Source organism: Coturnix japonica, chromosome 16, assembly GCF_054131305.1.
Source record: "Coturnix japonica strain WE chromosome 16, WE-NBRP24, whole genome shotgun sequence".
Taxonomy (NCBI): Eukaryota; Metazoa; Chordata; class Aves; order Galliformes; family Phasianidae; genus Coturnix; species Coturnix japonica.
In genome coordinates, this window is record NC_140678.1 from 4,242,766 (window position 1) to 4,257,951 (window position 15,186).

The following is a 15,186-nucleotide window of genomic DNA, read 5'->3' on the forward strand; positions in this document are numbered from 1 at the left end:
GCAGACCCAAAGGAGGGCCAAGTGTCTGCAATAAGAGAGCGGCTAAAAGGAGGGTGACGTGGTCACACTGTGTCCATGCAGAGGTGGATCAAAGTGTAACAGGTTTGGGAGGAACTGTATGGAGGCGCTGAGAGAGAGCAGAGGGAGGTTATTGGGGCTGCTTGGCAGCATGAGGAGCTCCATCCTTTAGGACTTTGGAGCAGGTGATGCGACAGGGTGGGGAAGGCCACAGGGGTGCAGGACATGGTGTGCATGGCATGGAGCTGGGGAAGGCTCCCGGCACTTTGAGGTGGCCACAGCCAGGCAAGGAGAGATCCCAGCTGTCCCTGCTGAGCATGAGAACAAGGACACAGACACGCAGCGTGTAGCTTTGCTGAGGGATTTATTGATCATCATGGGATGTCACTGATTATCAGGGTCTTCACTGGGCACCAGAGGATGTCAGAGGGCAGCACTGGCAAGGAGGAGCCTTGTCCCTGCAGGGTTTGTCCCCAGGGACTCAGGGCAGGAGAAGGTCTGGCAGCAGCCAAGAGACCCAGGGCAGGACGTTGAGTCCCCTGGGGACAGAAGCCACAGCCCCTGTCCCACCTTAATGATGAATCTGGGCCATCCATAGGGCCTGCCCCCTCCAGATCCGTTCCTCTGCACAGCTTCATGGAGTGCAAGGGAAGGGCTGGAGGTGACAGTGCCCAGGTCCCCTGGAACAGGCCACAGACAGTCATCAATTAATGCCATCATGACTATGCCATCAATTAATTCCCAGCCCCTGATGCCCGGTCCTCAGGGCTGCGGAGACACCCAGCGTCCCCCAAGTGCCCTGTGGTGCAGGGGCCCATTGTGAGCGCTAGAACAACGTGGCCAAGTCACGGTCCTGTAGCCTGCTCAGCCCCAACTGCCCCCCATTGCCTCCTTCCCCTGCCCATTGCCCACCAATATCAGGAGGGAGCCCAACAACAGCCCCCGCGGTGTCCCCAAGGCCCATGGAACTGAGAGAACAGCCACACATCCCAGCCCCGTCCTCGCCCCAGGGTCACCCCTCAACTCACAGCTCCAGGAGAGGGAGAAAGCAGAGATGGGTCAGCACTGTCAGGCGGGGCAGGCAGCAGTGCCAGCATCATAATGGGCAGCTGGCCATGATGTCACCACGTTGCCGTGGTGACGTTTGTGACACGGCCACCCTGGAGGGGGGTGAAGGCAGAGCACGGAGGAGGGTCCTGCATCCTGAAGGAGCATCTGGTACAGAGCAGACGCATCTGAAGGATGAGCTCCAGCATGGCCGGTGCCGAGAAGGAGCAACCCGGGATGAGTGAGAACGGCCCCAGGGCGGGCCTTGCCTCTGGACAAACATGCGCTAATACCAAAGGTACACGGGCCCGCAGCCACCACGGGAGCGGTGCTGCAGCCAGTCTTGGGATGGAGATGGCACTTTACATCTGCCACCTCCCTCCTGCCCAGCAGTGGGAGGGGTGCCGGGAAGCGGCAGGTGCAGAGTGTGACCTGCTTTTCCTTTGATCTGCAGAGCGAGTTGCCGTCTGGGATGCGGTGGCCGCCTTGGTACACGAGAGTCTCCTGGTGCACAAGGTGCGTTTGTTGGCTGCCGGGTTCCTCCTCGCCCTGTCCGGCTCAGCCTGGACTTCCTCTGAGTCTTCCCCTGCACACACAGCAGGAAGCTTACCCCGTGTTTCCCTGCTGAGCTGCATTTGGGAGGGAGGGCGAGGGGAAGGAGAGGGCTGTGCAGCCCCAAAGCCGTCCCCGCTGCCCTGGCTTGTGCCTCTGAACAGCAGGAGGGGGCTCCTGAGATCTGTCCCCGCAAAGGACCACCTCCAGCTCTTCCTCCAGCCAGCCCGTAACGCGTCCTCCCTCTCTTCCTCCTCCACTCGCAGGGGGTCTGGATTCCCACCTTCGGCACCTTTGACATCATCTCCAGGGAGATCAGGATGGAGGACGGGACTGTGACCCTGTGCTGGCCCGTGTTTCACCTGGCCAGCAACCTCATAGCTATGCACCACCTCAAGGCCCGCAGGGGGTCCCTGCCAGGTAGGAGGGGGGATTAAACCCTTGCTGGCTTCGTGGACAGGGCAAACAGGGCCACCGCCTCCCTTCTCAGAAGCAGACCTCCCCTTCTGGGGAGCCTGTCCAAACGCGGGGCCAATCTGGATGATGTCCCTTAGAAGCAGTTCTAGGTGGAACAGCAACCGTATCATCAACCCTGTATCTGGTATTTTCTCAGTCGAAAGGAAGGTGGAGCCCCTGCACTGCAGCCAGGTGGCTGCAGCCGCCTCTGTGAGCTGGCAGACAGTGAAGTCGTGCATCCAAAGCACGGTGTCGCTGCTCTCCAGTTGCCTGCAGAATGGGGAGAACGTGGCCATGGTCCTGAAGGATGTCGGAGTGCTCCTTATTGACGGGCTGACTTTCCAAATGAAGTTCTATTATGACTTCCTGGAGAAGCTGTTGGGGAAAGAGAACTTCAGGGGAGCCGTTCGCAAGGTGAGCCGTAGGTTTCTCCATAGCCTGGGCAGTACCATCAGCCTCACTCAGCCCGCACACGGCTCACCAGGACCTGGGCAGCTGCTCGAGCTGTGCAGGTGCGGCGGTGCTGTCAGCTCTCCCTGCCTCGGGCTCCTCGTGTCCCCAGTGCCTCAGCCATGACCAGGACATCCCACAACCTCCCTGTTCCTCCCTTGCAGGCCCCCTCGCTGATGGACATGGGGGTGTCCCGTGTGAAACCAGTGGCTTCCCTGGTGTTCTCAAAATGCCTTGTCGTCTTACCCAAGTGAGTATTTTTCTGCTGCTTGATGCAGCTGCTCAGCTCTCATTCTGTAGCGCTTGTGCCTCGTGTCCGTCAGTGTCCTGCCCAGGAGGATGTGCCAGAGAATCACAGAACGATTGGAGCAGGAAGGAACCCGAAAAGGGCACCCGGTCCCACTGCCCTGCGGACAACAGGGACACCTGCCTCCAAATGAGGTTGCTCTGAGGCTGGTCCAGCCAGGCCTTGAATGCCTATCCAGGCACCCAGCACCTCTCTGGGCAAGACATCCCAGTGCCTCGCCACCCTCCAGCTAAAACCTTCTTCCTCCCATCCCAGCCAGTCTTCCCTCTTTCTGCCTGAAACTGTTTCCCCTCCTCCTATCCCAAGTGACCGTGCTAGCGGCTTTAGAAAGCCTTCATGCGGCATGAAAATGTGCCTGTGAGCAGACAAGCAGAGAGAGCAGCAAGGATTGCTGTTGCACTGCGTCACACCGCTCACTGCCTTCTCCTCGCTTACAGGTTCCAAATGGAGTTGGTCCCCAAACTGCCGCCCCTGATACAGCGCAAGTCCTCTGGGAGCTTGTCTGGGTCACAGAAGTCAACAAAAGAAGAGACTTTGCCACCTCTTACTGGGGCCAAGAAAGGTGAAGTGGCTTCCAGCTCTTTTCCACAGCACGGGCAATCAACTGGTGGTGGGCAGACCCTTGCTGACCTTCATCCCAGGGCTCTCACTTGCATCAAACCTTCCTGCTGGCTCAGCACGGCCTTTTCCCCTTAGGTTGTGGTTGGCCTGTCCAAAAGGAAGGTGCTGTGTGTGACGTACCCCCATCCCTGGCTATGGCAGGAGGATGTGGGGATCTCAGGCCCTGCCCTCCCGCAGTGGAAGGACAGGGACCTCAAAAGTCACCCTGCCACCTTCTTGTCACCAGCCAGCTCCTCTTTCCCAAAGCCAGCGTCCCTCCTGCAGCCCAAAACAGAGCTGAACTGCAGAGAGGGGGAGTAGAGACAGAGATGGTTTCAGGGCGGGTTCTGGGAACAGGCCTGAGTGCTGCTTGTGAGCGAGCCAAAGGCTTGACGGTGAATCTCCTCTTCCTTCCCAACTGCAGTGAGATTTGACAACACTCCAACATATATTAGACGCCTGAGCACTGCAACTGTTGATGGAGAGCAGTTGCGAAGGATAAAGAACAGACTGCGGAGGGAGAGCATTGCCAACAGGTGAGGCTGGAGGCTGTGGGCTGGGATGTGCGTGGGGGTGACCCAACGAGAGCCCATTCCCTAACGCCAAAGGGTCGCTGCTTGTTTGTGGGCGCCCGAGAGTGCTGGGATGGGGACGCCAGGATCCCCCCAGTTCACAGGGCTGGCCCCTCTCCACATCTCAGCCACTCAGGCGGACCTCTCCCGCTCTGTCCTTTCAGTGTTCTGCCACCCATCCGGGCAGTGCCTGAAGCCCCAGAGCAGCCAATGAGCTGCCAGCTGCAGGGCCTGGAGGGAACAGAGAGCCGAGAAGGGCTGGGCCGAACAAGACGCATCAAGTTCCTCGATGAAGAAGGAGGAGCAGAGGAAGCCCAGCGTGAGGGTGCGCTGCCCAAGCTGCAGGAAGCCAAGGCCTCGTGCAGCCAAGAGCCAGCATCGTCCTCTGGGTCCGCGTCCAGCCTATCCTCAGAGACCCCAGGCAAACCATCCACGCTGGCGCTTCGGGCATGCGACTCGGTGAAACTTCTCAGGAAAAGGGCTAAGAAGATCAGCAAAGCGCAGGAGCAACCAAAGGAAATGGCAGCAGCAACATCTTGTGGTGAGACCTGCCTGCCCGAGCAGTCCTCCCACAGCAGATCTAGATTGCTGCCACCCATAACGGAAAAAACAGGGTCTCCCACTGAAAAGGTGGCAGCGGAAACATCTCACGTAGATCCCAGCCTGCCCAAGGAGCCCTCTGTTGTCAGATCTGGGTTGCTGCCACCCATTAAGGAAGGAGCGGGGTCTCCCGCTGAAGAGATGGCAGGAGCGGCTTCTCATGGCGAGACCAGCCATGAGTCCCCCGCCATCACATCCGCATTTCTGCCACCCATAAGGAAAGAAACAGGGTCTCCCAGGAGTCAGTCTCCAAATACCAAAGCCCCACTCCGCAGGAAGGGCACACCCTACCCACGCTGATGTGGGTGTGTTGTGCCCAGGACAGTCAGAGCTCCACTAGAGGCTGCAAAACAGCTGCTGAGTCCCACTTGTGCCATTGAGACCCATTTGTGTCATTCCTGCATGCCACCTCCTTGAAGAAAATCAAAGGAACAAGGAGACTGAGTGTGGACTCTTCCAAGACCCCTTGCCTCTTTAGGAGCAAAACCCTATAGCTGGAAGTGTTCGAGGCAAGGGGTAAAGAATGGCATGGCTTAGTAATATTGCTATTCTATAGCAACATTGTTGCTATACCTATATTATTATAAATCTCTCTATATATCTATATCTATTATATCTATCTATCTATATCAATTATATATCTTTATAATATTGTATTCTCTTGTTATTCTACATCACATCATACTTAATATAAACATCTAAATACAAATAAACAATCAAAACACAATATGCACATGTGTCTGTATACATATATATAGCCCGAGTTACCGACTGCACTGCCATTTGTGCCGTGTCACAGCCCCCCAGCTCCCACAAAGCGGGGAAGCAGGGGCAGCCGGGCCTGCTGTGCAGATACATAGGCAGGCATACAGATACCTCACATGGCATCGTGGCTCCTCTGCCTTGTTTGGTTCCTGGCAGGTTTGTTTTCAGACAGGCACTCAGCCAAGCCTCTACACCCAGAGCAGCCTTTACATCTGGCAGCCGGTCACAAGTGGTGTCCCCAGGGCTCGGCACTGGGGACGCTCCTAATGAACGCCTTGATCAGGGATCTCGGCCAGGGCATTGAGTGCGCCCTCAATAAGTTCACAGACAGCACCGAGCTGGGAGGGAGTGCTGATCTGCTGGAGAGGAGAAAGGTGCTGCAGATGCAGCTGGAGAGACTGCATTGGTTCCGTGGTTGGGCTGCAGTTGGACTGCAGGACCTCGAAGCTCTTCCCCAACCTGAGCAATTTTAGGATTCCATGATTCCAAACGCATCACTGATCCAAATGCATTCCATGATCACAGAATCACAGAATCACCCGGGTTGGAAGGGACCTCAAGGATCATGTAGTTCCAACCCCCCTGCCTAGCAGGGCCACCAAACATACACATTTACTAGATCAGGTTGCCCAGGGCCCTGTCCAACCTGGTCTTGAACACCTCCAAGGACGGGGCATCCACAACCTCACTGGGCAGCCTGTTCCAGGACCTAACCACCCTTCTAGTAAAGAACTTTCCCCTAACATCCAACCTAAATCTTCCCTCCTTCAACTTAAAACCATTTCCCCTAGTCCTGCTATTATCAGCCCTTTCGAAGAGTTTACTCCCCTCCTGGGAGTAAGTTCCCTTCAGGTACTGAAAGGCTGCAATGAGGTCACCCCGCAACCTTCTCTTCTCCAGGCTGAACAAACCCAACTCCCTCAGCCTGTCCTCATAGGGGAGGTGCTCCAGCCCCCTGATCATCTTTGTGGCCCTCCTCTGGACCCTTTCCAAAATCTCCATATCTTTTTTGTACTGAGGGCTCCACACCTGGACACAGTACTCCAGATGGGGCCTCACAAGAGCAGAGTAGAGAGGGACGATCACCTCCCTATCCCTGCTGACCACCCCTCTCCTGATGGAGCCCAGGATCCCATTTGCTTTTCGGGCTGCCAGAGCGCACTGCTGGCTCATGTTAAGTTTCTCATCTATCAGGACCCCTAGGTCTTTTTCGGGGAGATTGTGATCCTGAAGTACTCAGCCAATGAGGAACTGGGGGAGAAAGTGATCAGCTTGGAGTAACTGGGCCTAAAAGTTGCAACGCTGCTTTCTGCATGCTCTCCTGCTTGAAGGGGACCTGCCGTTGCCGTTGCAATTGCCAATCAATTGCCATCCTGATAAGTGATCTAGATATTTCTTCACTGGGCACCAGAGGGCAGCACTGGTCATCAGAGCCCCATTATCTGACTCAGTTCTTTCTGGGGTGCCATGTAGCCACAAGAATTTTTTCTTGAGACCTAATATGGTGTTTAGAGGACAGTACTGCATGATGGGATACTGCATATGTTTCAAGCCGCCCAGCGGTTGCCTCCACCGTGGTAAGCACATAATGATCGGGACAGGCTGGATGGCTGGGCTGAACCCATTGGGATGAGGTTCAACAAGACCAAGAGCCGGATCCTGCGCTTTGACCACATCATCCCCAGGCAAATCTTCAGGTGTGGGGCAGAGTGGCTGAGGCTCCGCGCGCGGGAGCAGCCGTCATCTTGTGGCTCGGGGCCGCCTGGCTGTTACTTCATTCGGCTGAAGCCGCTGCCGCAGCCAGGGCCGCCCTTCACGGCAGCGCCGCTGCAGCCGCTGCGCGCCGGAGCTGTCCGGGCAGCACCGAGACGGAACCGCGGCACGACGGGAGCGGTGCTGAGGACGGCGGCGCCGGAGGTGTGCGGGAGGTCGGGTCCGGGCCAGGGCGAGGAACCGTGCGCGGCCCGAAGCGGCCCGCCCTGCCCTGCCCTCCCCTCCGGCGTGGGATGCGGGGATTTGGAGCGGTTGAAGGACTCGGGGCCTTAACGGCCGCAGCGCTGCTGCCCGCATCCGGGCGGTGCCCCCCCCCCGAGGCGTCCAGCGCTGCTCCCGGTGCCCCCCGGGGCTGAGGTGGGCTGTGGGTGTAGGGGGCAGTGAGGGAGGAGTGGGGGCACTGGGGGAGTTTAGGAGGCTGTGGGAGGACTATGGGGTAATATGGGGCTGTAGGGAGAGTGTAGGGTAATGTGGGGCTGTGGGGGGCAGTGGGATGGATATATAGGTGAATAGTGGGGGATATGGGGTTGTAGTGGGCTGTGTGGGGATACCAAGGGATATGAGGAAATGGGTAGGTGTGAGGGGAATGTGTGGTCTGCCGGTGGCTGTAGGGGGATATGGGGATGTAGGTAGCTGTTGTGGGAATATAGAAAGGTGTGAGGGGGCTGTCAGGAGAGATCTGGGGCTATAGGGAGCACTGAGGATGCTGAAGAGGGATATAGGGCTGTGCGGGGCTTATAGAGGAGGATCTGGGGCTGTAGGGTGCTAGGGGGGCTTCAGGGGTAGATGTAGGTGTATATGGGACTATGGGGAGCTTCCTAGTGGCCACAGGGGGGCTATGGGGTTCTAGAAAGTTGTGTGGAACTAATGAAGTGGTATAGGAGGCTATGGGACAGCGGGGGCTCTGGGGAGGATATAGGGGACTGTGGAGGGGGTCCAGGGCTGATTCTGTGCTTTGGGGGGCTACAGGGGATCATGGGGCTGTAGGGAGCTGGGGGGCTGGGGTGCTCTGTAGGGCTGTGGGGGAGCTCTAAGGTTCTAAGTGGGTCCTGTAGGGTGCTCTGGGTAGGCTATAGGAGGATTATGGAGGATACGTGTCTCTAGGGGGCTGTGGGTGGGCAGTAAGAAGATTCTAGTGGGATACAGGGCTATAGGGGATGTATGGGGCTATAGGGTGGGTTGTAGGGGCATGTGGGGTCAAGAAGGCTCTCCCTCGCTTCCCCATTCCCTTTGCCCCTCCCTTCCCCCTTCCATAGCAGAGTGGGTGAAATGCTAGCTCTGAAGTTTGAATCAGAATTGGAATTGTATTGGACTAGAATATGACAGTTTTGTGGTCTTGGATCTGAACTGTGTTTTCTTCTGGGGCTTCAGGTCCAGGTACTGTTTAATAATGGCTTTGGAGAAGGTTTCAGCGTCCAGTCTCCTGCTCAGGAAGAAAGAAGGAGGTTTCTGGAGGACTTGCTGACGAGTGGAGCTGCTGCTGAACCTCCCCTTCCAAGAAGGCAGCAGGTGAGGCCGTGGTGCATCTCAGCCATTCCATAGTGCAAGGTAGCAGTGATTCAGGCTGTGCTTTGCTCTGATTCTCCAGCAGCACTTGTGCTTGTATGTGAGCAGCAGGCGGCCGCTAAGGTTGTGTGCTGGCTGCAGGCTGGGCAGGCACGGGAAGCACTGCCTGCAGCAGCACCAGCTGAGCCGAGGTACCAATGGGCTGGACTGGAAGCACTGAGGTTTTGGGGGCCTGATGCACAGAGGGAGGCCAATAAAGAGACCACGAGTCCATGAGTATTTAAGGCACAAAGGAAGGCTTAGAGGGGTGATGGAGAACACGTCTGGAGGCACAGATGCCTGCAAGCTGCTCTGGAAGCATAGAGGGAGGCCTGAAGGCCTAGAGGTTGCCCAGGAGGCTTAGAGGCCTTCAGGTAAAATAGCCTGGAGAGAGGCTAAGAGTCCTTGCAGCTTAGTAGTCCTGAGGCCAAACTGAGGCATGGAGGCCAAGAAAGAGGGAGTCTAGATGAGCAGAGGCCAAGAGGAACTGGAGGTCAAGTGCCCTCCAACCTCAGGGTCTGGACAGCTACAGCCCAAGAAGGCTGATGGCCTTGAAGTTGGACTGGAGATCTTGAGACGGTCTTTGCTCCCCCTCCAGCTGGTTGTGAAGAGCCCTTCCGTTGTGGAGAGGGCTGCGGGTTGAGTTCAGCATCTCCTGATGTGTCACAGAGATCCAGGGCTTTCAAGAAGCTGCTTCTTTAAAGTGCTTTGGATGGTGGATGTTCCTAGACAGAGCGCTTGTCTCCTCCAAGCTCTGAAGCCCAAGGTTTGTTCTGCAGGTCCCGCTGATGGCACAGGCATCAAACAGCCCAGAGCTCGTGGCTGGGGAGAGGCTGCGTATTGTGTTGTGAAGGGAGAACTGGAGGAGGGCTTTGAGCAGCGCTGTGCAGGAATGCAAGCAGCTGGTAAGAGAGAGGAGGTGTGTGTGCTGAGAGCAAGGGCTGTACGGCTCATCTCTGGGTGCTGACAGGGAATGCAGGCAGAGCTCTTTGCTCTCTGTTCTTTCCTGCAAGTCTGCGGCCCTTCAGAGCGTGCTGAGTTTGGGCAGCACGATGACAAGCCAAGGGTGGCAGCAGGAGATGCAGCACAGCCCTCTCCAGCAGCCAGGTGCATTTGTTCCTCTTGCTGCTTCTTAAGAAGGTGTGTTGAGCTTCCACAGTTGGTGCCATGGTAGCCTGTTTTGAAGGCTTTTAAGCTCTTCCTCTGATGCTCGCATCTTAAGACAGCGAAGGACTTCCCTGGCTGTGTAGGAATGGTTCCTGTACAAGGGCCTGGCTGTCTGTGTCTGTTCCAGATGCTGAAGGGGATGGTGATGTGAGTGCAATGATGGAGCTGGCTTTTGAATGGCAATTGCACCCGGCTGATGTGCAGCTCTTTCTGACACAGGCAGGAGACGGGTGGTGGGACTACAGCTCCTCTGGCAGTTTTGCAGCAAAGCTGTTAAGTAGAAGATAGGGATTTCTTTACTAGGAGAGTGGTGAGGTCTTGGAACAGGCTGCCCAGGGACATTGTGGATGCCCCATCCCTGGAGGTGTCCAAGGCCAGACTGGATGGGGCCCTGGGTAACCTGATCTAGTAAACATGGAAGTTTGGTGGCCCTGCCAGGCAGGGGGGTTGGAGCTTCATGATCTTTGATGCCCCTTCCAACCTGGGTCATTCTGTGGTTCTCTGACTCTGTGATTTGAAAGAAGAAGAACTCAGCTATGTTTCCTGTTCTTCCCCTGGCTATCCCCTGGCCTCGGCCCAGATTACCATTGCATTGCAGTAGGTGTTCCTTCCATCCCCGTGGCTGCCCCTTGCTTTCCAGAAGGTTGCCCTTTCTTTCCCACGACAGCCCGCCCATAATTCCCTGAATGCCCCAATACCCGTCAGTATTTCCCATCCAAGAACCTGTAGCCACCCCGCAACCCCCACAGAGCCCCAGAACCCTTCCAGGACTTCCTCAGACCCAGTACGCCTTCCCCATTGCTAGCCTGACAGGACCCCCATCACCATTCAAGGACTCCCAGAGCCCTGCTGGGGCCCCTCTTCACCCCCGTATCCTTCCAGATCCCATCCAGCAGCACGGTGCTGGGACAGGAGGGGCTGCTGCAGGAGGGGAATGCAGTGCTGGAAAAGGTGTAGGGCACAGATGTGGCGTAGGGGGCCCGGGGGCATGTAGAGAGTGGTTTGGGGTGAGAATGGGGGATGTGGGTCAGTGTTGGAGTGCATGTATTGAGTTCTTCCTGAGAGGAAATTGGGGTTCCCTGTGGCCCAAAGGTGGAGCCCTGATCTATCACCACACATGACCCCATAACCCCATATAACTCCACGTGACCCCAAGGCTCCACATGACCCATAACCCCATAAGCCCAGATGAGGCTGTGGACAGTGCTGGGTCTGTTCCTGGGTCATTCAGGGGGTACTGTAGAGTGGCTCTGGGGTTGCTGTAGAACAGCACTCTCTATATGCCCTAGACCCTCATCTCGCCCACATCCTGGGGGCAAGATGGAAGTCTAAGGGGCTATGGGGGAGTCCCGTGTGCAGGACAGATTCATCACCTGCTGCCCCACAGCAGCCCCCAGAGCCATCCTAGTGCAGCCCTGGAACAGCCCCATCACTGCCCACGGCCCGTGGCCAGCAGCAGTTCCAGCACCAGCACTGTGTTGGGTAAAGGCAGCTCCTAGGTGTGGCTCTGCCCCACAGCTTCCCCAGAGTGCCCCTTAGCCTTCCCGTAGGCATCCTTTCACTGCCCCACCACCCCGTGTGGCTTCCCCCCATCCCAGCAGATCCCCCTCACATCACTTCTGTACCTTCACAAGTTTTCTTTTTCTGGCTTTCTCATTCACCCCTACACGCCAACGGAACATTGCACCAACATTCTGCAACCATTCATGTGGGCTCTTATCCAACCAGAGCCGCCATCCATTCTTTCTTCTCCTCGAGGTGTCCTTGGTTCTTGTGCTGTTTATCTTGCTCCGCAGCTGCTGCTCCGTGCAGTCCTTCTTGTGTTCCCACAGTAAGGACTGCCAGGAAAGAAACCATTTGCCAAACCTCTGCGCCACAGACTGCCAAGGAACTCCATACGTTCCCAGGAATGGCAGGAGGGTGCTGACTATGGATACACGGCTACGGACTCCAGACAGCCTGATGAAATGAGTACGGGATGGCCATGGTGCCTGAGGGCGGTGGCTGCTCTGATGCTCGATATTCAAAAAGCCCATAAATCTACACTGGGCCAAAGGATCCCGGTTTTAATATCTCCTACATTGTTGACTGTATTGGAGGCAAAGCGGGACATTGGCTCTCACCCCAAAGAAATAATTGTTCCTAATATTGTCAACCCAGTATCTTTCCTTAGCAGACCTCATGGAGAATCAGTATTACGTGACTGCTTTGAAACAACTGAAGCTGCACGTTGCTGCCGGTCCGTCGGACCTGAAGGATGAACCCTTAGAAGATGCAGAAGTTCCTGGTTTCCCGACAGCTGCAGTTTTGTGAGACAAGGAGGCTGCAAGGCAGGATATGCAGTAACTGTTACTGAGCAGGTAATGGAAGCACTACCATCAGCTGTGGGGACTTCCCCTCAGAAGGCTGGAATAACTGCCTTGACAAGAGCCTTAATTATATCGACCGATGCTAATTATGTCTTTGGGGTGCCACACGCTCATAGTGCCATCTGAAAATGGCAAGGATTGCTCACACACAAGGAAAACAGTATGATGTAAATCTACCAATGGTTATTATACGCTGTAAAGGACATCAGAAAGGCAACACTGTACAGGAAATAGGGAATAAGATGATGGGTCAGGTGGCAGAACAGGCAGTTGAAGAAGGTTTCAGTTCCAGACGGTAAACTTAAAATCTCTGAACCTGAGTCAAAACCTGTAAAATATTCTAAAGAGGACAGGAGTGCAATTAATGATTTAAAAGGGAAGAGAGCAAGCTGAAAGGTGGGTGCATGCCCAGATGGTCGCATTCTTCTGCCCCTTAGTATTTTATGGACACTGGTTATAAGGGAAGGTAAGGGGATACACTGGGCAAATGGACTCTACAAAGTACGATCCCAGTGCCAGGAACAGGGCACAAGTGGGCCTAATGGGAAAGGGTACCTTCCAGGGCAACAGTGGCAAATTGAGTTCTCAGAGCTACCAAGAAAAGGGGGGTATCGCTGTATGTTGGTACCTTTTTTAGTGGCCGGAGGCTTCCCTTGTAGAACTGTTCAGGCACGTGCAGTCATTAAAGTATTTTGACAGGAGATGATTCCAAGATGCTGAGGAACTACTTGGTCTGTCAAGGAAAGTGCTCCATGGAAAGTTAAACATAAAGAAATGACGAGTCGGTCACTAATTTGCTTTGCAGTGTAATTAGTAGCTTTCCAAAAACATAATACTTCCTTGATTGCTGGGTCTGTACACGATTACCAAAGGCAGGGACGGAAGCACCGTGATCTGGGACCCTGTGACTAAATTCATCTGCTCAGTACAGATATAAAAGCGGTCAAAGGGAGTCCATTTACTGAGGGGCAGGTGCCATATTAAACAGTGGCCGCTATGAAGGGAAGTAATAAGACTCTGATTAATGGGCATGAGTATCAAAACGGAAGTAATAGAATGAGCAAGTGTTGTTCGGGTAAAGGCTTTGGGTGGCTGTGGGGAGATGGGAGAGCTCAAACTCCCACCTGGCATAGTGAGGACTATGTGGAGCCAGTATAAAAATGCAAGGTGGGCTAAGAAGGGTGAATAAGCCATTGGTAAGGTGTAATACGGGATGCCATAGCTTTGTGAGAGCTCTTATCCTGGTCTTAAAAGTAGCACCGCTGTGAAGGGCTATAGTGAGCGTCTCTGCAGCTTGAGAAATGCCTGAGAATGCAGGTGCCCTGTGGGCAGTCCAAGAGGAGGTATCCCCTTTATCCAAAGTTGTATTGCAACGTGAAGTAGGCAGGCATAACACTGATTGGGGAATGGCTTTCTCTGGACTATGGGATAAATTACTAGTTGCCAATTTTAGGATGGTTCAAACAGCTTTTCTTAGTTTGCATCACCTTGCTACTCTTGTGTTCGACTTGTGTGGGAAGGTGGTGCTCTTTGTGTCTGTGCCAGGATGCCATAAGGGAATACGAGGTATGGGAGAGGCGTGAGCTAAGAGAAAAGGTGGAGAGCGGGGCTTATTTCAGAACACATCAAGAAAGAATCAAATGATCCAGCAGGTGGAAGTCCTGGTAGGTGAAAGAAAAGGGGGGAACTGAAGGGTGATAGAAGGGCCCCACAGTGAGGGAGAGAAAGAAAGTGTCACAGAAACTGGGACAGGGGAGTGGAAAGATGGTTTCTGTCAAAGTTGTTAGAAGAATGGGGAGTGCAGACAGTGAGTGTGGAAAAACAAGGGGGATGAAGGCCATAAAGATAAGGGTGGAACAGCCCGAGAACAGTGGAGTGATTAGATGTCCACAGGGCAGCTGGAACCATTTTGGAGGGTGCCCCTCCTGCAGGGTTGAAAGTTTACAGCAAGGAAGATGACAAGGCTTAGTGAGGAAGATGATGAGCCTTCATCCCAGCCCGTAATGCTTCCGCCTTTCCTTTCTCTTCCACTCGCAGGGGGTCTGGATTCCCACCTTTGGCTCCTTTGACACCATCTCCAAGGACATCGGTACTGAGGACAGGACAGTGACTCTGTGCTGGCCCGTGTTTCACCTGGCCAGCAACCTCATAGCTATGCACCACCTCAAGGCCCGCAGGGGGTCCCTGCCAGGTAGGAGGGGGGATTAAATCTCTGCTGGCTTCGTGGACAGGGCAAACAGGGCCACCGCCTCCCTTCTCAGAAGCAGACCTCCCCTTCTGGGGAGCCTGTCCAAACGCGGGGCCGTTCTGGATGATGTCCCTTAGAAGCAGTTCTAGGTGGAACAGCAACCGTATCATCAACCCTGTATCTGGTATTTTCTCAGCCCCCAGGAAGGTGGAGCACCTGAAGTACAGCCAGGTAGCTACAGCTGCTTTTGTGAGCTGGCAGACAGCGCAGTTGTGCATCCAAAGCACGGTGTTGCTGCTCTCCGGCCGCCTGCAAAATGGGGAGAACGTGGCCATGGTCCTGAAGGACGTCAGAGTGCTCCTCATTGACGGGCTGACGTTCCAAATGAAGTTCTATTCACAGCATTGCCAACAGGTGAGGCTGGAGGCTGTGGGCTGAGATGTGCGTGGGGGTGACCGAACGAGAGCCCATTCCCTAACGCTAAAGTGTCGCTGCTTGTTTGTGGGCATCTGAGAGTGCTGGGATGGGGACGGCAGGATCCCCCCAGTTCACAGGGCTGGCCCCTCTCCACATCTCAGCCACTCAGGTGGACCTCTCCTGCTCTGTCCTTTCAGTGTTCTGCCACCCATCCGGGCAGTGCCTGAAGCCCCAGAGCAGCCAATGAGCTGCCAGCTGCAGGGCCTGGAGGGAACAGAGAGCCGAGAAGAGCTGGGCCGAACAAGATGCATCAAGTTCCTCGATGAAGAAGGAGGACCAGAGGAAGCCCAGCGTGAGGGT

At 55.2% G+C, this 15,186-nt stretch overlaps 2 protein-coding genes across 5 annotated transcripts; both read left to right on the forward strand.

Moving 5' to 3' along the window:
* Positions 1 to 1,215: 1,215 nt before the first annotated feature.
* LOC146758184 (uncharacterized) lies at positions 1,216 to 5,329 on the forward strand. Its single transcript, XM_085517379.1, has 8 exons — positions 1,216 to 1,363; positions 1,520 to 1,581; positions 1,884 to 2,037; positions 2,231 to 2,487; positions 2,688 to 2,773; positions 3,268 to 3,392; positions 3,855 to 3,966; positions 4,167 to 5,329. Exons 1-8 carry the CDS (start codon positions 1,261 to 1,263, stop codon positions 4,900 to 4,902), a joined length of 1,635 nt encoding a protein of 544 aa, XP_085373505.1. The 5' UTR covers positions 1,216 to 1,260; the 3' UTR covers positions 4,903 to 5,329.
* Positions 5,330 to 5,895: 566 nt separating this feature from the next.
* LOC146758185 (uncharacterized) lies at positions 5,896 to 14,679 on the forward strand. 4 transcript variants are annotated; one of them, XM_085517381.1, is made up of 4 exons: positions 5,896 to 7,497; positions 8,512 to 8,649; positions 12,029 to 14,412; positions 14,606 to 14,679. In XM_085517381.1, exon 1 carries the CDS (start codon positions 6,997 to 6,999, stop codon positions 7,411 to 7,413), a length of 417 nt encoding a protein of 138 aa, XP_085373507.1. In that variant the 5' UTR covers positions 5,896 to 6,996; the 3' UTR covers positions 7,414 to 7,497; positions 8,512 to 8,649; positions 12,029 to 14,412; positions 14,606 to 14,679. The 4 variants fall into 4 exon arrangements, 2 of the variants coding, with proteins under 2 accessions (XP_085373507.1, XP_085373506.1); XR_014934936.1 differs by lacking the exon at positions 5,896 to 7,497 and having other exon boundaries at positions 8,284 to 12,212; positions 13,767 to 14,412; XR_014934937.1 differs by lacking the exon at positions 5,896 to 7,497 and having other exon boundaries at positions 8,288 to 12,212; positions 14,259 to 14,412.
* Positions 14,680 to 15,186: the final 507 nt, after the last annotated feature.

Bases quoted from the DNA above. Each gene is read 5' to 3' on its own strand.
- LOC146758185 (XM_085517381.1), top strand. From the start codon at position 6,997: ATGAGGTTCAACAAGACCAAGAGCCGGATCCTGCGCTTTGACCACATC.
- LOC146758184 (XM_085517379.1), top strand. From the start codon at position 1,261: ATGAGCTCCAGCATGGCCGGTGCCGAGAAGGAGCAACCCGGGATGAGT. The intron at 2,038-2,230 runs GTAGGAGGGGGG...GTATTTTCTCAG, and splicing joins CCGCAGGGGGTCCCTGCCAG to TCGAAAGGAAGGTGGAGCCC. The intron at 2,488-2,687 runs GTGAGCCGTAGG...CCTCCCTTGCAG, and splicing joins TCAGGGGAGCCGTTCGCAAG to GCCCCCTCGCTGATGGACAT.